The 23,018-nt window shown below is 31.3% G+C and overlaps 6 protein-coding genes across 10 annotated transcripts; 3 read left to right on the forward strand and 3 right to left on the reverse strand.

The window, feature by feature from the left end:
- Positions 1-443: 443 nt before the first annotated feature.
- On the reverse strand, positions 444-5,278 carry tos (Exonuclease tos). 2 transcript variants are annotated; one of them, XM_013316493.1, is made up of 11 exons: positions 4,937-5,278; positions 4,716-4,835; positions 4,524-4,575; positions 3,966-4,175; positions 3,493-3,708; positions 2,941-3,100; positions 2,633-2,769; positions 2,267-2,478; positions 1,398-1,560; positions 907-1,097; positions 444-594 (listed from the first exon to the last, which is right to left on the reverse strand). In XM_013316493.1, exons 1-11 carry the CDS (start codon positions 5,095-5,097, stop codon positions 576-578), a joined length of 1,641 nt encoding a protein of 546 aa, XP_013171947.1. In that variant the 5' UTR covers positions 5,098-5,278; the 3' UTR covers positions 444-575. The 2 variants fall into 2 exon arrangements, with proteins under 2 accessions (XP_013171947.1, XP_013171946.1); XM_013316492.1 differs by having other exon boundaries at positions 1,398-2,022.
- A 311-nt stretch (positions 5,279-5,589) lies between these two features.
- LOC106121116 (mitochondrial cardiolipin hydrolase) lies at positions 5,590-7,004 on the forward strand. The gene is made up of 2 exons (XM_013316615.1): positions 5,590-6,101; positions 6,560-7,004. Exons 1-2 carry the CDS (start codon positions 5,756-5,758, stop codon positions 6,946-6,948), a joined length of 735 nt encoding a protein of 244 aa, XP_013172069.1. The 5' UTR covers positions 5,590-5,755; the 3' UTR covers positions 6,949-7,004.
- Positions 7,005-7,459: 455 nt separating this feature from the next.
- On the reverse strand, positions 7,460-8,697 carry MED10 (mediator complex subunit 10). Its single transcript, XM_013316592.1, has 3 exons — positions 8,444-8,697; positions 8,197-8,280; positions 7,460-7,990 (listed from the first exon to the last, which is right to left on the reverse strand). Exons 1-3 carry the CDS (start codon positions 8,563-8,565, stop codon positions 7,801-7,803), a joined length of 396 nt encoding a protein of 131 aa, XP_013172046.1. The 5' UTR covers positions 8,566-8,697; the 3' UTR covers positions 7,460-7,800.
- Positions 8,698-8,992: 295 nt separating this feature from the next.
- Positions 8,993-10,490, forward strand: LOC106121081 (mitochondrial thiamine pyrophosphate carrier). Its single transcript, XM_013316576.1, has one exon. The coding sequence runs from the start codon at positions 9,174-9,176 to the stop codon at positions 10,128-10,130; it is 957 nt and encodes a 318-aa protein (XP_013172030.1). The 5' UTR covers positions 8,993-9,173; the 3' UTR covers positions 10,131-10,490.
- Positions 10,491-11,636: 1,146 nt separating this feature from the next.
- Positions 11,637-13,747, reverse strand: LOC106121119 (uncharacterized). The gene is made up of 3 exons (XM_013316619.1): positions 13,567-13,747; positions 12,607-12,803; positions 11,637-12,485 (listed from the first exon to the last, which is right to left on the reverse strand). Exons 1-3 carry the CDS (start codon positions 13,661-13,663, stop codon positions 11,685-11,687), a joined length of 1,095 nt encoding a protein of 364 aa, XP_013172073.1. The 5' UTR covers positions 13,664-13,747; the 3' UTR covers positions 11,637-11,684.
- A 4,101-nt stretch (positions 13,748-17,848) lies between these two features.
- Positions 17,849-22,931, forward strand: LOC106121366 (zinc finger protein 660). Of its 4 annotated transcripts, none has more exons than XM_013317013.1 (3): positions 17,849-20,246; positions 20,681-20,723; positions 21,121-21,208. In XM_013317013.1, the coding sequence occupies exons 1-2, from the start codon at positions 18,551-18,553 to the stop codon at positions 20,710-20,712; spliced, it is 1,728 nt and encodes a 575-aa protein (XP_013172467.1). In that variant the 5' UTR covers positions 17,849-18,550; the 3' UTR covers positions 20,713-20,723; positions 21,121-21,208. The 4 variants fall into 4 exon arrangements, with proteins under 4 accessions (XP_013172467.1, XP_013172465.1, XP_013172466.1 ...); XM_013317011.1 differs by lacking the exon at positions 20,681-20,723 and having other exon boundaries at positions 17,850-18,373; positions 18,633-20,246; positions 21,121-22,931; XM_013317012.1 differs by lacking the exon at positions 20,681-20,723 and having other exon boundaries at positions 17,850-18,253; positions 18,633-20,246; positions 21,121-22,931.
- Positions 22,932-23,018: the final 87 nt, after the last annotated feature.

Here is a 23,018-nt window from a genome sequence, read left to right on the forward strand (position 1 = left end):
AACTGCATTTATATGTATACCATATTAGAAAAACGACAGAATAAAAGCATTTTAAAATAGTATAAATCAAGAGAAATACAGAAGCAGTCGAGCCTTTTGAGAATTCTGAAAATATTTAAGTAAATATTTCACAAACAATTATAAAAATCTTATACATTATTAAAGAGGTAGATTCACATAATCTAATTTAAAATATTTCTTTATTGGATCGTCGGTGGCTCAGGGGTCACGCACTTGACTTGCAATCCGCAGGTCCTGGGTTCGAATCCCGCCATGTACCAATGTGTTTATCCATTTCCGATTTACATATGTACATTTATCCGACCATCTTACGGTGAAGGAAAACATCGTGATGCAACCTGCACATATCTGAGAAGAAATTCAAAGATATGTGTGAAGTCAACCAACCCGCACTTGGCCAGCGTGGTTGACTATGGCCTAATCACTCTTAACTTAGGGTAGGCTCCGAGCTCCTAGGTGGGGAGGTTTAGTGAGCTGATGATGATGAGCAAATTGTACAAGTAAGAAAAGCTATATTATTTTGTACACAGTACAAAACGTCATTGGAATTAAATTTATTTCTTCAACACTGGCCTGGAAAAAATAAAAAAAATATTTTGTTTTATATAATTTTCACAGAAAATGTTCTTTTGAGAAAAAATATAATCGGATAATTCAACCCTAAATATGCAAAACTAGCTGTCACCCGCGACTCCGTTCGTGTGAAATAGTAAAAAAAAATTTAAGCCTATGTTATCTTCCATACTATTTTCTACATCTGTGCCAAATTTCATCAAGATCTGTTGTGCCTTTCCGGAGAAATCTTCTAACATACAACTAAACATTCGCATTTATAATATTAGTAAGATGATCGTTTACTAAAATATTTTCAAAAAATATACTCACTTCTTCTGAAATCCAAACTTGCTCAACAAAGTTGGCTGATTACTTGGCAATGATGTTGTTCGCTTCAGTCCTGATACTTTACAACTTGATTTCTTAACACCGTTTATACCGTTTCTTATTTCCTTACTATTTATTCTGTATTTATCCAGACTTATTGGTGATATTTCCGGTTGAGATTCACCAAACGAATCCTTAAAAAAGAAAAAAAAATTAGAAAAAAGAAAAAAAAATTTTTTTTTCTTTTTGTACAATATTTTTTTTGTTTTATTCAGTTATGAAATGTCCGAATAAATTGAACGTTCAAATGATAGTAGGATAAAATTAAAAAAAAAACCTATAAATCTGAAAAATCTAGTCACAGTTAATTTGGAGTATGACAAAAAGAGAAAATAAATACAATTAAAAATATACTACGGAAACATCATTTTGACATCTGTTCAATGTTACATCTATTTGTTTTTAAATTGGGTCGGGAATTGTTTAAAATTTACCTGTGTATCCACCGGCGTCACTAAATTCTCCATTGGATATGTATTATCAATCACAGAATCGTCACTTAAACTGCTACTTAACTGAGTTTCTTCTTTTTTTTTAAACGGATTTCTATTCTTATACTTCGGCTCTAAAATCGGACTTTTCTTACATTTCACAGGACTAGAAATAGGAGAATTTTCTTTTAAAGAATTAGGAATTTCTGAACATTGAGTGTCTATTTCTATAGCATTATTTAATAAATCAGTTTGATTTAATTCTAGATTTTCTGATTTCGGTGATTCTTCTAATATAAGATTTTCGTTTATGTTATTTTCAGTACTAGATGCAAAAAACTTGCTTTCAATAAGATTATCTCCTAATACAGTCCTTGGAAATTTACTTAGTCGTTTTAAAACAGAAAAACTACTGTTATTAGGAAATTTTCTATTTAATCTCTTTCTACTTTCTATTATTGGTGATTTTTTATTTTGTTCCATTTTTTCATCTAATATTTCATCTTCGGTAAGAGCTATGTTGTGTATTTTTTGACTTTCTGTTTCCTCATTATTATGAGTTATATTATTTTTTTGTTTTTTTGCTGACGGTTCACAGTACATACTACTTAATGATTCTATTGTTAAACTGAAAAAAAAACATCGTATGTTTGTGAATGTTACTAATATAAATGCGAATATTTAGATGTATGGATGGATGTTTGTTTGACAGTATCTCTAGAACAGCTGGACTTTGCTGAAATTTGGCATTCATATAGAACATAGTCTGGGAGAACACATAGGTTACTCATTTAGTTATTTTTTAATTTCGCTCAGACTGAGTCACGGGCTACAGCTAGTTAAGGAAGATAATAGGAAAAATCTAAACATACCTTATATCTTGTGTTTCCGGTACATATTTACTAACTAAATTAACAACTTTCTTTTTTATCCTTGTCTGTGGTATGGCTATTATAGGTTCTAACTTTTTAATCTTTTTCAACCACGGTGTTGGATCTTCTAAATATTGTCTATATCCTTCATTCCATATACTTGGATGATTTGATGGTTTTTCATACCAACCCGATGATTTTATATTACATTTCTAAAAATAAAAATTAAGCATTTTTATAATTAAAAAATAATAGATGCAAAAAGATATTACTGACAATATTATGCAATGATTTTGTTGAAAATATGTACAATTTCTCGTTCACATGAATATTTTTGTGTAAAAAGTAGTAATAAAAATATCAAACCCCATTTTGCCTGTTATCAGGATCCCAATCATCCATCTTCTTCAAACTGAAAGGGTCCAAATTACCAAGAGCCAGCTGGTAAGCTATTTTAGGGTCCAACATTTCTCCCGCATTAACACATAATGCTTTCTCCAAGTCTGAAAAAGTATTACACTTCTAGATTACAGATTACTGTTAATTTTATCTGTATTAATTTAGAACCATCAAAACTAAAAATAAGATCAGGCTAGGCTAGACTAGCCTAAGCTAGGCTAGGTTAGGCTTTACGCAGTGTCTGCTATAAAATGTGAGCTATAAATAAAACATACCTTCATCATCAGTCTCAGTTAATCGAACCATCCGCCTTTCTACAGGATCGTAAACATATTGATGCTTGAATGTAGCCTCAGCTTTTAGAAAGTTTTCTCTGTACTCGTCTGTTACCACTAGATTCAACCGGTTAAAGAAACTTGGTAACTTTCTAAGAGCCTGGAAATTTAAGATACATTGGATTTCTTAATAAAAATTGAATTTAAAAAACAAATCATTAAAAATCTTAGATAAGCCTATCATTAAAAGCATATAGCTGTAGTCCGCAACTCTGACAAAACGCAATAAAAAAAATCAATTAGTAGGCGACTGTTCCTAGCTTTACCCTATTCCTTCTCCAAATTTCGACCTGATCTATTATGGAGTTATTTGTTAACAACCATCCATCAACGAAACTTTCGCAATAATATACTAAGGTATAAATTAAATAATGATATTTGTTTTTCTACTAAGGAATTGTTTACATTAAAAATCTATAAGTTAAATTGATCTACCATTTCTGGAAACAAAACAAGTGTTCAAGTTTTTTAGGCTATGTATCGATTACTCACATTAGCAAAATTCGGGTCCTGCGTCGCAACAACGAATTGTCTAGCTTTAGCCAATCCGATACCAGGTAACGATGCTAAATAATCACATCCAGACATAATGCACATCTGTCTGAACTTGTCAAATGTATAACTTTCAATCGCACATTTCATAACCAAAGGTAGCTTTGCTGTTTCCACCAGAGTTCCAGTTCCGTCAAGATCCATTTTGAAAAGTACCTGAAGATTTAATTTTATCATTTGTTTAATTATAATGTATTAATTGTTTTTTTTTCTAGCTTTTTTACTAACTTAAAAAAAAACAGACTTTGTAAGTGTCTTTTATTTCTTTTATAATGGTAGGATCATCAAAACAAGAATCTTTATGACTCAAACTGCAGACATTTTTTCGAACAGAAGGTGTAAACAATATGTTTTTGTAAAGATATTTCAGTAAGCTATGATAATACAAACTTAATTCCAATATGACTATTTACCTTAGTACATCCAAATAATATCAAATCGGAATCTTCAGTGATAACTAATTGTGCTATATTATTTATATTGAGGTAGGCAAGTTGTGCATCTGCCTCATAGGGTGCTACAATACAGTCCACATTGCGGTTCCTGCACTCTTTGATGAGAGCTAGCGCCATCTCATGGGTCACATCTACACTGCGACGCATGTACGAACGAGCTTCCTCCATCTAAACAAATATAACTAAGAATGCAGAAATATATGTCTTTGTACATAAAGTACTTTACAAAAAACTTGATTATGTGTTCTTCCAGACTATGTTATAAGTCTATGCCAAATTTCAGCAAGATCCTTGCATCTGTTCTGGAGATACTAACATACATCCATCCATCCATCCATACATTTAAACATTGGCATTTATAATATTTGTGAGATTAAATAACTAAGCTTTTTATATTCTGATAGCAATACTCAAATGAATAGTATGGTGGTTTATTATATAATAAAAAAAAATATGAACCAATGGTTTTAAACTGTCAATCTGAATATTTTAAGTTCATAATAATTTGATTATTACCTGACCCAAACTCAACAATTCAGCTGCTCTCTTCTTGGATAATTGTCGAGACCTGTAATTTAGTAATAGTTTTAATATCTACAATTCATTATAGTCTTACTATTTCATAATTCTATAAGCAAGCCCATATTTTTAAGGTTATTAAAATTATTAGAATTGGTAAAAACACCTGAATATATTTTAAAAACTTACTCTCTTCTCTTCAATTCTGTCATGGCTTTAGCAGGTAGATGGCGACCATCAAACACCATTATGGGTTTTATATTTTTTGATAGTAACATAGTTACATATTTTAAACAGTACTTCACATAACTGAAAAAATATATCAACACAGTTTGCAATCAAACTTAATACAGTTAATGGGCAATCATAATGGACCTTAACATTAAAAAAATTAAGATAAATATTCTTACATGTCTGTCTCTAATCCTTGCACAAGTTTGTCAGCGCAAGCAAATGCACCTTTATGCAACCAACAATATGAATCTATTGCAACCGTACATCCATTGAATTCGCCTACATTTGCCCTTCTGGAGGCTTTCTCCAAAAATGGGATTAATCCGGTAATACCCATGTTTGTTAACTGGAGCAGTTACTCCAAAGAATCAAAATTTATTTCCTCACTTTTAGGGCATTTTTATATCAAGTTGATAGTATCTTATCTTAAAAATACATTTTAATAATCATCGTTCATAAAATACTAAACAGCTGAAATAACAGAACACCACAACTTCGGAACGTCAATGTCAGTTGTCAGTGTCACGATTCCCGCCAATAACCAACAACCAATAGCAGTGAGTAGGTAAGTAAGACCCAGCTTCGTTCTTTAAAATGTAACTAATCCCGTTTATCTTGATAATTTTATACGAAATAAGAAAATGAAACTGACTTGTTAAAATTACAAATTGCTAAAGAACATATTAAAAAACAAAATCATTAATTTGTTAAATTAATATGTAAAAGTTGTAATATTGTACCTGTATTTACAAAGCATTTACGATTTATTTTTTTTATTGTAAGCTTAATGGGAAACCCAAACATAACATGTTATAAAAATGAAGGTAGTAAAATAAAATCTTTCAATTAGCTATCATGGAATTACAAACCTAGTCTTTTGCTAACCATGTGAGGGTGTCGTTTTAAAAGGCCTCTGTATTTTATATCAAAGTTAAAAGAATTGTCTAGGTGTAACAAGCAGCAAATAGTACTATTTATGGTTCAAATTACTTAAAATGAGAATAAACTTACGTGTCCTGTCTTCAGCCGCGGCGATTGCAATAACATGTGCCGTATCCGCAGCTGCTTATTTTTATAAAAGTCGCATCACAGAAATCAACGAAGTGATGGTGTTTTGTAAACTGCAATACAACGCCTACAATTACTTTGACAAACTTTTAAGTTTCATTGATGCTGCGACGAAGAGCGTTAATGTATGTATGCCAGGAATTCACAATCCCGCCATTCAGGGACGCTTGGTACAGTTAATAAAGAAGAAAAACATCAAGGCGAGAATAATCATTGATCGGTCCGGTTACAATAAGTCCACAGAATTTTTCATAAAGGAGCTTATTGATGCTGGTTAGTAAATTAATTTAAATTCTTAACCCATACCTGATGAAAAAATAATTCTGGAAATATAAGGTGATAAGTTATAAATCACTACATTTCTACGCTTTACGACTGAAGGTTTTACACAATGACGACTATTTGTGGTCATTTAAAATAGCAACTAAAACACCAAAGGCTTAACACGCAAGAATAAAACGTACACATATAATTCAAAAGTACAATGACATTAATGGTGTAATGTTTAGTAAATATGTATATTTAATCTTGCGCCCTCTTACTTTCTGTCTATAAAAAGTCAACAAGGTGCTGCACTTAGAACTTTTATGTCAGAAATGCACGAACGGTTGATTTATTTCTCTTGAAGTGATAAGGCAATGATTGCCAGAGTTAGAACTACGTATGGTTCACTAAGTATTATTCATTATGTTGAATTTCGCATAAGTAACAAATAAACAATTTTTTTTCAGGAGCGGAAATAAAATGCGAAAAAAATGATGCGGTATTTACAATGCAACATAAGTTTTGTTTAATTGATGACAGGATTCTCATGACTGGTACGCTGAATTGGGGCAACGACCGTTCATGCGACCACTGGAACTATGTGTATATAACTAGCAAACTACTCCTGGTTGATCCAGTGAGGAAGGAGTTTTATAGAATGTGGGAAGAGTTCAGTAGTGATTTACTGCGTAAACCGTATTCAGAATACACAACCAATGACAGTGACGCGGAAACTGTAGAAATTGTAAATCCAGAAGAAAACACCGATGAAAGTGGTGACTTCGAGTCGGTCGTACGTGTCCCGACCATAGACAATACAGAGTTGACACCTAATATAGATGCCCTCATATTTTAAAATTAAAATTTTTAACTTACATTTTTAAAATAATTTATTTACAAATGTTTTATTATTCAAACATGCCAATTAATCGCAAGGTTTTAACAATTTTTTAATTTAGCATTAGACTGAAAAAGATGTTTTTAATATTACCGGATAGCATGAGACATTTGTTTTAAAGATATTTCTCGTCACACCAATCAATGGTGACTATCAACCTGATTTTTTTTTCATTTGTTCTAACTGCGCTATTTTCCTCAATTGTTTTTCGATCGAAACTGCTTTTAAGAATAAAAGTGTTTCCCAATTCTCTTTTAGGGATAAATTATTTTCATTTCTATAATTTGCCTGTCCAAACTTATTGTTTTATCTGAATCTTTCATTTTTTGTAATTAGTGTATATTTAATTGTTTTAAAGATAGCTATGGAATAAATATTAATATATTTAAAATAAAATTTGAAGAATAAATTTAAATATGTTTTTAAAATTGTTTTATTTACTTTTCATATGTTTTATTTAGATGAAACAAAATGTGAACAGTGGCAGAATATTATAGTTCTAGATTTTATATATTGTAGATAATAAACTTATATAAATAGTACAGTCACAATTACTTTTAAAAACTAAAATATTATTTTAAAACTTAACTCTAATCAGGAAATTCCATTGCCTTTCTTTTACAAAAGCATATTGTTGTCTCTGTTTTGCCAAAGAGAAAGACAGTAAAGAGATTTTAATACCAATGTGGCAATGGTAACACATTTGATGACAATCTACACTTATAAAGTATATTTATCAGTTCTTAGAGAAAATATAAGATTACTTACAACCATGTATACATATTAAGAAATATTTAAATGATTAAATAATTATTCACCACCTCGAATGGCTTTATATTTTGCTATTTCATTAGGAAACGTTTTTGACAATTCAGACAGAAGATGGCTCTTGAAGCGCTTGTATGAATCAATTTTTCCTTTAACTTCTTCATTCTTCGCCAAGGCTTTGTCAATGCAGTCCTTAGTGTAAAGTTGTGGATTTCTACCTTGATCAATGTAGCTGTAATAAAGAAAATCCCATATTACAAGTATGTTATTAAATTTCTTGTAGGAATATATTTAGTTGTTGAAATCTAAGTTAAAAATACAAATAATAAAAAATATTTCATCACTATTACACTTTTGTGGTTGCATAATATGGATTCCTAAGTAATCTGTATTACATTGAAATAATGGCTGTAACAAGATAATCTGTCCAATACTTACTCAAACACTTCAGTTGGCACATGGATATCATGAACTTGAGATTTCAACTTGTCAACTTCTTGCAGTCCAGTAACAAGTGATTGTCTGAAATAATAATATTAATGAAATGCATTGATATAAGTTGAGTAATAATAAAACAGTACTTTGTTTTAAATGTGGATATGTCATAAAATAAATATACATTATAAAGATGATTTCAAATAGGCAGATCCTATTGTAAAGATTGTTTATATCTGATTTTACTTACATCTTTTGATTCAATACACTTTGTCCTTGTGGTTGAAAGTCACTAACAATAATACGTATCTGTCGTACGTTTTCTATGAACATCTCTAATTGAGTTTCTAAATTTTCGAGAGGCGACGACATTCTAAAAGATTTCCAAACTAATATAATCTGCAAATAACAGTTGACTTGAAAAAATGACAAAAGACCAAACAGAAACTGTGAATTATAAATATTTTACAACGGAACAACGGAGTATTGGAATGACAGTGATTAACAAATTGACAGATTGACAGGTTATCATAGACAAATAAAATGTTTTCGACCCAACGACCCAACCATTAACACATTTCTTGTAGTGCCAGTCCCCGTTATTTTTTTTACATTTAAATAAAAAAAAACCATAAAAGAATTGATGGAATACACGTGGCGAAGCAAAGGCAAAGCTGTGGTTTATTTTAGTTTTTTTTTCAGCAATAAATAACTTTTTTACTTTCCATGTTATCAGTGACACTGTCAATGTCATTGTCAATCTGACTGTCAATGTCAGCGACTTGTTATATATTCCTCTATAACCTTAATTTAATTTAAAGTTTATTAAAAAAAATAACAAGGTCTAGTCAAATATAATTTAACATTATACTATCAATAAGTCCATACGGTACCATTTCTATCTTATGAAAATATAATTTTCATTCTCAAATATGGGTTGAAATTACTAATGTCAATATTGGTACGTTTTTTCTAAAAATATGTGTTATGCAGAAGAAATAGATAAACATGCTTCACCATTACAATCTGCATTTGCTGGTGGAGCGGCTGGTGCTGTTACGAGAGCAATAGCACAACCTTTGGATGTTTTAAAAATAAGATTTCAATTACAAACTGAACCTATCAAACTAGGCTCTAAATACAGTTCTATGATCCAAGGACTGTCTTCAATCGTTAAGGAAGAAGGGTTTTTCGCACTATGGAGCGGTCATATACCTGCACAATTGCTGTCAATATCTTATGGTGTACTACAATTTTCAACATTTGAAAAACTTACAGAATTATGCAAGACATCAGATCCCAACTTTTATGTTGAACATAAACATTGGTTAAACTTTACGAATGGGGCCACCGCGGCAACAGTAGCTACGATAGTTTCATTCCCATTTGATACTATAAGAACAAGACTAATTGCAGAACAAAAGACACAGAAAGTGTATAAAGGTTTTTTAAGTGCTTTCTCTATCATTATTAAGACTGAAGGCAGTAAGGCGTTGTTCAAAGGTTTAGTACCAACATTAGCCCAGATAGCACCTCATGCAGGAATTCAGTTTGCAGTGTACAAATTATTAACAGACAATATTTTTAATAGGATAAAGTTTTTTCAGAGATCTACAACATTTGGAGTTATTGAATCATCATTGTTAGCTAATTTCTTAGCTGGTGGTATAGCAGGAATTGTATCTAAAACTGCTATATATCCATTTGATATGGTTAAAAAAAGGTTGCAAATACAAGGATTTCAGCAACATAGAAAAGGTTTTGGTAAACAAATGTATTGCAATGGATTATTGGATTGTATTAAACTTACTATAAACGATGAAGGGTTTCTAGCACTTTATAAAGGTTACGGACCCAGTGTACTTAAAGCTATTTTAGTGTCAGCTTTACATTTTGCTGTTTATGATGAGATTAAATACTTTTTATTGAGATTATAACATTAACATTTGAATACACACTTAGCAAGTGTTGCCATTTTATGACAATTTTAAATTGTCATAATAAGTAGTAAAGGCATGTCAGTAGTGTAATGTATAATATTTAGTCCAAAGATTTAATATTAGATATAATTACTTAGAAAAAGGCTGGAGAAAGTTGTTCTAGTTTATGTATTAAATACTGAAAATTGGATCATCTTTTCATTTCATCAGTGTTCTGTTTATTGTCTACATGAATACAAACAATGTCTAATAAAATCTTACTCTACTATTTAAGTTATAAAATTGATATGTGCTTCATAAACTTGTAACTCTGATTGTACTTTAGTATTTTAATACCAGTATTTTTGTGTTAAATATCTTCAAACAAATTTAGGTATATTTTTTTTAGTTTTAAACTTCCGGACCTCTTAAAGTATTTTTTCTTAAATGTTGTGATAAACTAGATCTATTGAATTGTAAGCCTAAAATATTAATATGCAAAGACTAGCAATATAAAACGGTGCTTTTTATAAGTTTTAATTTGTGTAGTGTGTTCATCTGATAATTTACTGGAAATAAAACCTGAAAATGAAATAAATCTTTTGCGTTTTATTAACTACTGTTAGGAAGACAATCCGACACTGTGCCGGTGTATTGACGCAACACTAGCCTTACTAAGGTGTCGACATTTATGTCCCCTCACTAATCATTCTGACAATTGACTATATAATGAAAGCGTGCCATTCGTGCCAAAGGATTCTAACTAATAATTTCTAAAACTACACTGTTATTCACTTTATCATGTTAAATGCCTACAAATTCCGACGTGACGCAGCGCACATCATTTTAGGGATCGTCGTATTGTATTGGGGGGCACACCTTTCACTTATTTTTCGGCACCCACGATGAGCCATCCTGGCTCTAAATTCCTTAGACAATACCCATAAAGTTTGAATCATTAAATACACGGGCTTGTATTACAACAAAAGTATTAGTAGTTTCGTTCAATTAGTAGGTGCCTAACGCTAAAAAAACTAAATAGGGTTGTCGCTTTAACTTTATTGAATGCTAAATATACGTTTGGTTGTAAAATTGTGTTATTAATTAAATTCACGTGTCTGCAATTCCAAAAAATATATTACAAATATTATTCTTTTTAAAAAATTATTAAAAATTAAAAAAAAATACTTTAAAAGACAGTATTATTTGTTGCATAAATTAACGAAATAATTATCGGGAAAACAAAAAATTTACCCTTTCGTCTAAAATAAGCTAATGTACAAAGTTTTGAGTCAATTTGCAGCAACTAAAAGGCCGCTGCGAACTTGTCTTCAATTGTTGCTAATACAAAAATCTCCTTACAAAAAAGTTCAACGCCTGGAACACTTTGAAGATAAAATTAACGAGATTATTTTATCCCGTAATTTTAAAATAATCAAATATTTAGAATGCTTCGCGTTGCTTAACTTAAACAAGGTATGTCACAAATTAGAAACAATGTATCGAAAAGAAATTGTGCTATATTTCAGTCAAGGGATGTTCTAACTTTACAATATATTTTGTGTACATATATCAACCATATGATACAACGTAGCCCATATTTCTCATCAAAGTGTCCTTTATTGCTGGCTGTAATTCCTTTTTCATATAAGTAGTTAGTAAAGTCCGTATACCTTTGGTAAATATATCCTCCATTTCTCTAGAAATATCTTCAATTTCATCCAAATCATCATCAGGCCTAAACAATTTACTTCTTTCATAGTTAACTCTACTACGTGGTTCGTAAGTTTTCCAAACATTAGAAGATTGTTCTAAAATGTCTGAATATCTCTCATTTAAACGAGGATCGAAGGTAAATTCGTCTGATCGTCTCTTTCTTTTTAAAGGTTGATTATCCTTATTCCTGACAGAGTTTTTATTAATATATTTTTCACAACCGTACGCATAAACACTGATAAATCCAGGTTCGACGAATTCCGAATCGGTTTTCACGTTGAACTTTCCTGGTTGCTGGTTTAGTGGAGTTGTGTGGAAACCTATACCGGCTTTTCTTAGTCTTAAGATCATGTTACAACCGTTTCCTCTGGATCTGTAAGAGTTTTCTTCGTCTGGGTAAGTCCGTTGTCTCCGATTGGATGGCGTTCTATCGAACTCATTAGTGTCGTATAGATCTACGCTGCCACTAATGGTGATGTCATGGAATAATAACATGGTGTCTAACGATATATTCCGAGGATCGAAGTAGCATTTCTCGACGCGAACCCAATCGCTGTTCTGTGGCAGCCTGACTCGCATTCTAGTTACGTACATATCGGCAGGAGCGCTTCTCATTTCTTGGTATAAACTGTAGCCATTTAAATCTATGCTTTGACTCTGTAATTAAATATAAATGGTTTTATTAATTTTTAGTGCTAGCAACAAAGCAAATTAGTATTAACTGTCTTAACCTATAACGTTAAAACTTCTCATACTTATCACGAAAAGATTATCTTACCAAAGGCATGTCGATACTTTTTGCATGGTTCCTCTTTTTGCGTTTCATTTGATTCAAAGCGGATTCTAATCTAGCTGAGCATCTTTCTCCTACAACTGGGACTGTAGTCAAAGGCGGCAGGCCACCGGGGCCTGGAGCTAGGGGACCCGGTCTGCCGTCGAAACGCTTCACTTCGAATAACGGAAGGAATCGCGATGCTAAAACAACAACGAACTTGAGTGTTAGCAACCATTGCGTTAAATATTAATTTTGCAGCACTTGTAGCAACATTAATTATATACAACGTATGCCAGTACCGTTTACAGTTATGACAGAAAAAGGGCTTATCAGAAAGTACACTAAGTGGCGGCTTAAACCTTTAATGACTTTGAGTGTGGCAGTAACACTGAGAAAATAGACAATGTTTACTAAACAAAATAAAAGAAAACGAAAGTCAGTTAACAATTCTTTCTCGAAACTATCCTACAATTTCTATTTTCTTCCATTGTTTTTGTTCATCAGCGTAAAACAATTGTAGTTGCAAACACTATTACATGCCAGTTAGGAGCTTTCAAATAAAACCTATTTTAAATTAACATTTGCATTAGTATGTTATGGCATGTAATAATGAGAATTTCGTAATGTTTGTACAATTGTATAAAGTGGGTAAATTAGGTACTGAGAAAAAGCGTGTGAACAAATTACACAAAGTTTACATACAATTAAAATATTTACTTCATTAGAATTTACAAATCAACTAGAATTTGGCAATAAAAATAGGTAGCCCTAAAATGTTTCAGTTTTAAGCCAGCATCATAATACGATATAAATTCTACATTGAATAATTGTAATGACATATACTGAAAAAAATTTAAATTCAAAGTTCGTAATAGTGTTAACTAAAACCTTAATGAAGTATTAATAAAAATATTAAAAACAATTAGTGCCCATTAAAAACGCAGACTTGAATATTAATCCCACCTTTCTGAGGCTCTTCAGGGGACACCTGGTTGTTGTTAGCCAACACCGTTTTCGCCAAAAATATAAACAGCCACCATATTTTCACCATTTTCAACATTTGCAAACATGTAATTAAATCTAACCTCTATGTTTATACTCAAAACGTTTGTCCGTTGTAATTTAAAAAGTCAAACTGTCAAACTATAAGCGCGAAAATTGACAATGTCTGCCATTCACTGCGATGTCGAGACGAAGAATAAAATTCGATATAAGAAATGCAAGCAGTGGAACTCAATTGTGGTGGTAAGCGGCTACGTGGTTGAACCTTAACTATGGAAGTCTCAGAGAGATTAATCTCAAATTACTAGAGCGAAAAATTTAAGATGTCATCACGTATTCCCCTGCCTAATTAGCTTGCTCATATGTCTTTATTTTATGACCATTGCACATTGCAATTACCAAGAAAGTCCTCTTTTGAAATTTCACGAATGAATAATTAATAGTTTTAGATATGATAGAATTGCATTAAAAGTTTTCATATTGTGAACGATTTTCCTCTAGTTTTAACTTTTATTTTTGTTCCGGAGGGGGAATCTCCAAATGGTGCCCTATTTTCAGACGGAAGAAGATGTGACCTACGAAACCCCCCTTGAAAGCCAACATAGATGGTAGAAGAGACTTCCGGCATCCCTGATGAACTCTCCGGAAATAGCTAACATTAAGAGAATAGAGCAAATCGAAGCTAATACCGCATGATCCGTAGTCCGTACCCTTAATCATTAGGATATTTGGCCATTTAATTATTATAGCTTATTATTTCTTGTATTGATTTTTTAATATGTAATAATTAATGATTTAATTTATATATTAAATACATAAGATAAGTAACTATATAACATATCGGTCCGCTTTTGTCTCAGACGACGTCAAATCTCGCCAGCTTGTAACTAGAGTGTGACGAAATTGTGAGAAGGAAATTAGGTTATGGCGTTACAAATTGTTAACTCTCTTTTACCTACGTCCGTTGTATGTTTATACTGGTTAAGGAATGAAGCTATCAACGGATCCATTTAAATTCTTGGGACCTCGACTCCTAAATCAATGGGAATTAAAATCTGAAAACACTCTTGTAAATTCTGTATAAAAAAAATAAAGTAGCTAACTGGGAATAATGATTTCAAAAGTTAATTTAAGTGTTTATTTCAAATAACTAGTAAAATATCTGCTAAAAGCTAGAACATAAGCTAGATGATTCAAGCTTTATAAGCCGATCTATTAATAAGTTAATAAATGAACTCTGTAAGGGTCAATGACCAGTGTAAATCAGGTTAAGCGTAACTCAAAGTCCACATTATCTATGGAGACTTCAAGATAAGGTAGGACCTTATCGCGTGTTACCGTCATCTAACACACGGCTGTATATTTCTTTTATCTTATCAGTGTAACGGAGCCTTATTTGTTAACTCTTTTGTTTATAAATGTTTTATTGCGTTTAGTCTGAGTATGATTTGAAATTGCTTACAGAAAATGATGTTGGCGCAACAAATGGGAAACATAACCCCTAACAGTCAATAAAAATCGTATAGATTTATTTTGGTTTTTGTTTATTTTAAGCATAGTTTTCCACTGTAGAAAGACTTTATAGTAACAAGTTGTCATCACTCGCATTCTCTTTTTAAAAAATTACATAAAAATATGTTTCATACGAATATTTCGCTACACGATACTGAGGGTTATGCCTAGTTTTTATGCTCATTTTACATAGATAGAACAAAAACCATAACATCTCATTTAAGCTAAACATGCGCGATAGCCCTTTTGTAGCTCAAGTAACTATTGTAAGAAGGCGTAAATTATTTTAAAGCTTGGACTCGTCTTTTTAAACGAGTCTCAGTTATCTTTCGAATCGTCCACAAAAGCGACATTTAAAATTACTTTTCTAATGCATTATTTCACCTTAATTTTAGTTTTCTATTCAAAGTTGTAATTGTTCTTTCTTGTGTAAGTACATTCATTGTTTACGAACCATTTTGATATTTCCGTGGAACACGAAATCTTACGTAAGAAGTGTCACGACTAATTGTAATGTAAATACATACAAAAAAAGATAGTACTTAGTTACATATCGTTAAAACAATGTCACATTAAAGAGAAAGTTTGTAAAATGATAACAGTTTGAAGGTAAATTGTCTTTAAAAGAAATGCTCAGATAAAACACCACGCTTGAGCGGTAATAAAAAACATAAATTATTAACAACATAAAATCGATTCGTTTAATTGTTAATTAACGGTTCCTTAGTGTTGATTTCAATATCAAACGTCCGTCAGGCAGTATGTGGGAAGGAGTTCGCCTAATATTTACTATTAGAAAAAAAGGTTGGCAGATATGTACAACATCAAGGGAGTATCACAACACAGTTAAAAGAAGTAATTCTACTTTTAAATTATTTTTCTTAATTTAAATTTAAAAGACACTGGCTATAAGTATCCACATATGGTAACCATTGTTAGTAGGAGACCTTGGCCTCTAAAAAATTTGGTGAGCTCAGTAGAGTGAAACAAAAAAATAAAATTAGGAGTTTCATAGTCTTCACGTCTATTCTTTGTTAACATTTTCTTTATTTTTAACACATTTTTATGGAGCTAAAAACTAAACAGATATGGTTGGTATTCAATATAAGTACTTATAAATGTATTTTTTAAATCAATTAAACATAAATTTGTTTATGTAATAGAATCTAGGCGGAAGTTGTAGGCTTTCAAAGTAATCGATATCAAAACGTCAAGGTTTCTCGGTTTACTGGAATTCTATATTTTATAACATTGATATTATATTACGTATAGTTAACGTTGTTTCCACGCATTCTGAAGTCATAATTATGACATTTTTCAAATAAGACAAGCTTATGTTACATACTTGATATGAAAATATGTTAATAATCCATTTTACGAATATTATAAATGCAAAAGTTTAGATGGATCTCTGTTTGTTAGAAGCTATTTCCAGAACGGCTAAAGATCTCGCTGAAATTTGTCATCAAATGTAGAACGTAGTCTGGAAGAAAACATATGCTATTATTTTTTTTTTATTTCTGCGGCGACGGAGTCGCTTGCAAGAGCCTGTAGTAAAATAAAGCCAATGCCTATGATATTATTTATTTTTATTTCAAAACAAAAAGTCGAAGTTTAAAACAAACGAATATAGAAGAGCTCACAAAATTGGATTGTTGTCTATACAATGTCATCGTCCGGTACATTATGCAAGCTCATGGGTGCGCGGGTTTGGCTCAATGTGGTGCAAGCCAAGCCCATTGTTCGGTCACAATGGGGAAAGCATCTGCTATAATTTTGAGCGCGCGACCATAATGCTTAGGGCCATAAAGCTAACGATTATTATGTGGAACAAAATGTAACGCAATCATCTGTTAAGCTGAGCAAATGAACAAAAAGTAATCAGTTTAGGGCGATTTACTAACAGCTAAAGGGATAAATTGATCTCGCTAAAATTTAGCATAGAGGCAACGTAGTCTGCAAGAACACATGTAGCTTTTGTTAAAGATCTAGCAGCTAGTTATTAAAGATCGCTTGTTTACGAGCCACACATGTCCTCGTTCCACATTTAAGTTTAAACTAACTACTGTCCCATACACGAATCTATTTAATAAATTATTTAATTATTTAAAATTCTAAAAGCGATTTTTAAAGTTATGGTTGACATTTAAAGTAAAATTGTAGGAACTAACTGATAGTCTATGTGTGAAATTGTGAATATTTAATTATTACCGTAATAAATATGTTAATATGAATGACGGAATAACATTATTGGCTATTAACATAACACATTGTATCAAAAAGAAAAGACTAACGTTGATGTCTTTAGTATCAAAGTGCGCTTACTATTAAAAAGACATCAACGTTGCAAATTACAAAGTGACTTTATAAAATACAATGACGATGAATTGTAATATAAAATAAACAATATGTCGAAGCTTCGTTAAAAAAATGTAATAAAATTCTAATTTGTCGTTTATTACAAAACCTACGTCATAATATATCATTATAAAATCGATACTTGTAAACATTAGTTGCTTTTCCATGTGTAATGTTTATCGCGAAAAATATGCTTTAAAATGTTGCTAAATGGTCAATAGCTATTTATAAAACGATATTAATAAATGATAAACGACAAGTTGTTTACGTTCATTAATCGAGCATATCGATTAAAATTTCTTCCAATGGAAATTCTGTTCCTTATCTCGGGTTGATTGTGTAAGTTCATATTGAAATGGCATATAAATATCGATTTAAAACCAGTGTGTAACATTATTTATACCATTTCATGTATTTTATTAAATTGAAACAATAAAAATAAGTGGAAGTGGTGTGTTTTCATTGAAAAATTGAAATGCCTATTTCGACATCATCGACCGCTAGATGTCACTGATGCCTTCCTCTTCGTCACCTTTATTGACAGGCGCGTTTTTGCGTCTCTGTCTCTTGTGCGATGTCCTAAAGTAAAAATGTTAATTTTATGTACAAATTGCCATCGTTAATCTTCGCTCGATATCGTTTTCTTTCGTGAATTAAATATATTACTTAATTAAAGTAGAACAAGTGTATATAAAGGTTGCGTGCGGGAGTCGAAATCAGGATCAAGGTGTTGAATACAATGGATGAATCGTTATATTTTATACTGCTGTAGAACAAGGTAATATCTATATTCGTACAAGACAAAAGGCACGCAGTGACTTCGTCCTTCGCACATTAGAGCCATCATTTCCTAAGTGTTGCAGAGGTGATTATCGAATCTCTAATGCAAACAGTGCATGTAAGTATTGTGCGGTGCGCGGCAGACGCTATCGTAGAATATACATACCTCACGTTATATTCAAGCGACGCCTGTACTAATTCGTTCTTCCTTGGTGGTGGTTACTCTTGCTTGCTCCTGTAACATATTTCTCATATTGATAAAATGAATTCTTACTAATGAATCCCAGTGTTCACAATGGCTAATGTTAAAAATAAAATAAAGGGGTCTAATAAGGCCTCGTCTAAAAGTTCTGATAAAAATCGTCAATCACCAACAGGTATAAATGATGGGAAAAATTCTCACATAGTTATGAAAAGACCCTCTAATGAAGAGAACTTGGGAGAAAAAGACAAATTGCGATTATTTCTTAAGAATGGTCACCTTCTTAAAGATAAATTCAAGAAAAAATCTAAACCTGAGTTAAAGCCGCACTTGGATGTAGTCAAAAGTGGCTTAATGTCCAAAAGTGGACGGATAAAAGTCAAAAAGAGAGTGCATTTAAAGTTTCTGGATAACATTTTAAAAACTGAATTAAAGATTCAGGACAATCAACCAAAGAAACTGGATGCAAAAGAGAAGACAGTGAAAACACCAGGATCTTCAGCATTAAACAACAATGAAAGTGGTTTGAGTGATCAAAATAAAAGTAAATCTGATAAAGGACGTAAAGGTGGTGCGAAAAAAAGAAATAAGAAAAAATCATCTGAGCCTGAAAGCCAAAGATCAGTTAAAAAAAAAGAAAGAGCACAGGAATTATCATGGATGGCAAAACAATGTCTTACTTACAGTACAACTGCAAAGCGGAGAGTTTTCCAATGTGATTACTGTAAGAAATTCTTCATCAATAAAACCTCTATGCGCAGACATATCTATGTACATCTTAAAGTGGTACCATACACATGTAAGTATTGCTATAAACGATTTTATATAAAAGAAAATATGGTCACTCATATGAAGCTGCAGCACTCAAGAGGAATGAAAGTTGCCAATCATTATATTTGTGCTATTTGTGAGGAACCATTTCTGTTGAAAGAGAAATTGGATCAGCACATGTTGATCCATGTAAAGAATGAAGAGTTTATCAAGTGTATATTTTGCAACAAGCAATTTACACATCATGTACTACTGCATGAGCATGAAAAAGAACACCTCATTACTGGCAAGTACAAGTGTACCGTTTGTGACATGAGCTATGACAGCAGAAGTAATCTAGCCCTTCACATTAAAGGCCATTTAAAAATAAAAGATTATGTGTGCCAGCACTGCGGGAAAGAGTTCCTACGACTAACATCATTGAGAAGACATGTTCAGATCTGCCATGCGGGGTTATTAATACAGTGCCCAATCTGTAAGAAGAAACTTAAAGGACATTTAACTGAGCATTTACGTACACATGAGAAGAAACGTCCCCATAAGTGTCCAGATTGTGGTCAACGCTTTACGCAGTCTACACAGTTGAATGTACATCGCAGATGTCATACAGGAGATAGACCGTATCCTTGCAGGATTTGTGATCGTTCATTCACACATTCGAATGCTTTGTTGCTTCATATTAGACGTCATACGGGTGAAAAACCTTTCAAATGTGCTATGTGCCCCCTCTTTTTCTCTCAATTACCACATATGAAGGCGCACATGAGGAATATTCATGGTAAAGACCTGCCATACAAGTGTGAGAAATGTTCACAATTCTTTAAGTTGAAAGCCCATTTAGCAAACCATGCTAAGACATGCATGATGGATGGCGCAGAGGAGGCACCTGTGCAAGAGGATGACTCAACGCAGAAATATGAAATTGAAGTTGAATCTATTATGACTTTATCAAGAATGAGGTTCTTGCTGGCTCTTCTCTTCACCATGATTGCGAGTAAAGAAAAACTTAAATATTTAGGTGCGTAAATATTTATTTTATTAAGATGATTTTTGGTCACATACATAAACATGAGTGCACTGGATGTTTTATTTTGGATTTAGCATACATTGCTTCCTGTGTGTGTGCGCCAATAACAGGAACCCATTTCTCACACACTACACTACATATGTCATTATTCTATTTGAAACTATTTACAGGACAAATTTAAGCATTTACAAAGGTCCAAAGACAGACATAAATGGGATTTTGTAGAGACAAAAAACACTCATATTCACATTACAATGACTGACTCATTTATTGCACAATCATCATTTATTTTGTGTGTTTAATTTGAAAGTTTTTTTTGGTCCAAAACAGGGTTTTGAGTGTTTGTGTGCTTCTGTGAAGTATTTTGATTGTTTGTGATCCAGCTTTGTCAGTGTTATATTTAGAAAAATGTCATCTTTTTGTAGGCAGAAGGCGACATAGCAGATATCATGGGTAATTTTTCTATAAGTGAGTTCATTTACATTCCGTTAATAATAATGGTGTTGGTATTTACAGATAAACGGTGTTGGTTATGGTTGGGTTTCTTCGGTTTCAATTTTTTTATCGCTTGTGCAAACCTAAACGCTTTAAAATACTTTTGTTTGCATAAAATTCCTATTATTTAAGATGTTTTGATTAGAAATTGCTATGGTTTTGATATAAATTTACTTTAAAGTGTATCTGCACTAGGGTAAAATAATTTAAACATTAAAAATTTATAAGTAAAAAACAAAAAATTAAATTTGAGAACTCACAGAAAATAGAAATATATATCTATGGTTGTAACTATTTGTAAATACATAGCCTTATTTTTAGGTATGAATAAAATTAGTATTATATGATAAATTAAATTTTATTTTAACAGGATTTAACAAGCGCCTAATTGATGATCTTCTGATAGAATCATTGGAGGCAATGGGACATACACCATGTCGAAATGAATCTTTGTCTCCACTAAAACGTCTACGTAACAATATAGACATATTACTAAAAGGTACTGTCCCGAGAGAGAAGATGGAAAAGTTTGAAAAGGAAAATAAAACAACTGAACAACTGCTGGAATTATTAACCAATGAAAAGAAAATAAACTAGAAAAGGTTAAGGTTTTTGTTTCAGTTTTAAAATAGAATTATTTTATTTAGCACTATTTATATTTTACACAAACTTTTATTGTATTTTATGTTATAACATCACAGAAATGTTAGATGTTAGATAAATTATTTTTTTTAATAATTTCACTAAGTATTGGTAACCCAAAGATCATATTTTTATAAAAAAATAACCCAAGACTATACTAATTACAAACATGTGTAACTTGCCATTGAAAACTAAAGTGATTAGTCCAAAGGTTTTATTATAATTGTTATTTATTTTAAAACATATTTTTTAATTAATTCAATTTATTTTATAACGTTATTTTTTCTTAGGGTGTGATTGATATAGTAATAAGGTTTAGTATTAATTTCTCCGTCAAAGAGGAGAAATGCGCGATTACTTTTAATGTTCAATTGTTTAATTTTTTTAAATATTGGAGGAGGTATTTTTAATTTCTTCATTGTTTAAAACATTGTTGTTTATCAAATTATGTTTTGTGCCATTATATAAATGTGTTTTAACAATATTGCATACCTATTTAATATATAAGCATAATTATATTCTTAGGCTTTCTTCTACATAAATGCTGGATGTTTTCAACCTTACAGATAAAATTTTCTTAAACAGTCATTTGTATGCTTTTAATATAACTTAAATATTAAATGTGTTCTAAAACAAGGATTACATTTACTGTCAGTGTCCATTGCCAAACACTTGTAGAAAAAAAATAGAAGAATAAAGACATGTTTTGAAGCGCATGTTTTTGGGAACCCATAATTGTCTTTTAATTTTTAGGTGCCATTTATATTGTTTTCTGTGTAATTGATGTCTATTAATAATAGTAGATAATAAGTAATTTCTAAGGTTAATATAATATTTTAAATATCATACGGTGTAATCATAATCATTATGTAACTTAATGGTACATAGAAAAACTAAAAAGATGATGCAAAATTATTAAAATTCATTTTAAATTTCGAATTATGAATGTTCAATGTGTGGTAAACTTTTTGAATTTGTAATGAGTGCCAGTTTTAGTATCTTATATGTATTGCTAAAACACCTTTTAAAAGATATTTTATCTGTTAAAATATTGTCGCAATCGAAATGCATGCTTAATTAGCTAAAACTTGCTAAAATTAATGTGTTATGGATAACAGTATTAACAACTGTTAAATTATGATAAACTTGATTTGTAACAGATAGCATACTAGTTTGGTTAGATTTGAGGAACTATTATTTAAAAACCGGCACAATTTCTATGTACCTAAAATATAATCATTTTATTAAGCAACTAAATATTAACAATATTTCAAAATATCCATCATTACTAGAATAAATTACCAAAGATAATTATTAATAAACGTCATAAAACGCAAGTATGTTTATTTATTTGTCTCGAAACATCCCTTTAAAATTTGTTAATTAAAAAAAAGTTTTTTTGTAGCACTGCCACTTTTCTTTTTTGAGTCGAAAGAAATCTTCATAGTTTCCTTCAGAGCCTTCATCATAACAAAATTTGTAATATAGCTCTTTTAAATGAATCTTTATCCTGTCCGTGAAGTGTTCCGACATATTCTTTCGTGTGGCTCTACTAATAGATGTGGTGAAAACGAGAGCTCCCGCAGTGGTTGCATGTAAAGTGGTTTTTAAGTATAAAGCATTTGT

This window comes from Papilio xuthus, unplaced genomic scaffold, assembly GCF_000836235.2.
Source record: "Papilio xuthus unplaced genomic scaffold, Pxut_1.1 DF826945.1, whole genome shotgun sequence".
In the NCBI taxonomy this organism is placed as follows: domain Eukaryota; kingdom Metazoa; phylum Arthropoda; class Insecta; order Lepidoptera; family Papilionidae; genus Papilio; species Papilio xuthus.

Coding starts and splice junctions, on each gene's coding strand:
- tos (XM_013316492.1), bottom strand. CDS start 5,097: ATGGGTATTACCGGATTAATCCCATTTTTGGAGAAAGCCTCCAGAAGG. Junction 4,576..4,715: donor ACAGAATTGAAGAGAAGAGA/GTAAGTTTTTAA, acceptor ACTAAATTACAG/GTCTCGACAATTATCCAAGA. Junction 1,098..1,397: donor TGACGCCGGTGGATACACAG/GTAAATTTTAAA, acceptor TTCTTTTTTAAG/GATTCGTTTGGTGAATCTCA.
- LOC106121116 (XM_013316615.1), top strand. CDS start 5,756: ATGAGAATAAACTTACGTGTCCTGTCTTCAGCCGCGGCGATTGCAATA. Junction 6,102..6,559: donor AAAGGAGCTTATTGATGCTG/GTTAGTAAATTA, acceptor ATTTTTTTTCAG/GAGCGGAAATAAAATGCGAA.
- MED10 (XM_013316592.1), bottom strand. CDS start 8,565: ATGTCGTCGCCTCTCGAAAATTTAGAAACTCAATTAGAGATGTTCATA. Junction 8,281..8,443: donor AGTGTATTGAATCAAAAGAT/GTAAGTAAAATC, acceptor TTATTATTTCAG/ACAATCACTTGTTACTGGAC. Junction 7,991..8,196: donor GTGCCAACTGAAGTGTTTGA/GTAAGTATTGGA, acceptor TCTTTATTACAG/CTACATTGATCAAGGTAGAA.
- LOC106121081 (XM_013316576.1), top strand. CDS start 9,174: ATGTGTTATGCAGAAGAAATAGATAAACATGCTTCACCATTACAATCT.
- LOC106121119 (XM_013316619.1), bottom strand. CDS start 13,663: ATGTTGAAAATGGTGAAAATATGGTGGCTGTTTATATTTTTGGCGAAA. Junction 12,804..13,566: donor CCCTGAAGAGCCTCAGAAAG/GTGGGATTAATA, acceptor TTGTTGTTTTAG/CATCGCGATTCCTTCCGTTA. Junction 12,486..12,606: donor AAAGTATCGACATGCCTTTG/GTAAGATAATCT, acceptor ATTTAATTACAG/AGTCAAAGCATAGATTTAAA.
- LOC106121366 (XM_013317010.1), top strand. CDS start 18,551: ATGGCTAATGTTAAAAATAAAATAAAGGGGTCTAATAAGGCCTCGTCT. Junction 20,247..21,120: donor AGAAAAACTTAAATATTTAG/GTGCGTAAATAT, acceptor TTATTTTAACAG/GATTTAACAAGCGCCTAATT.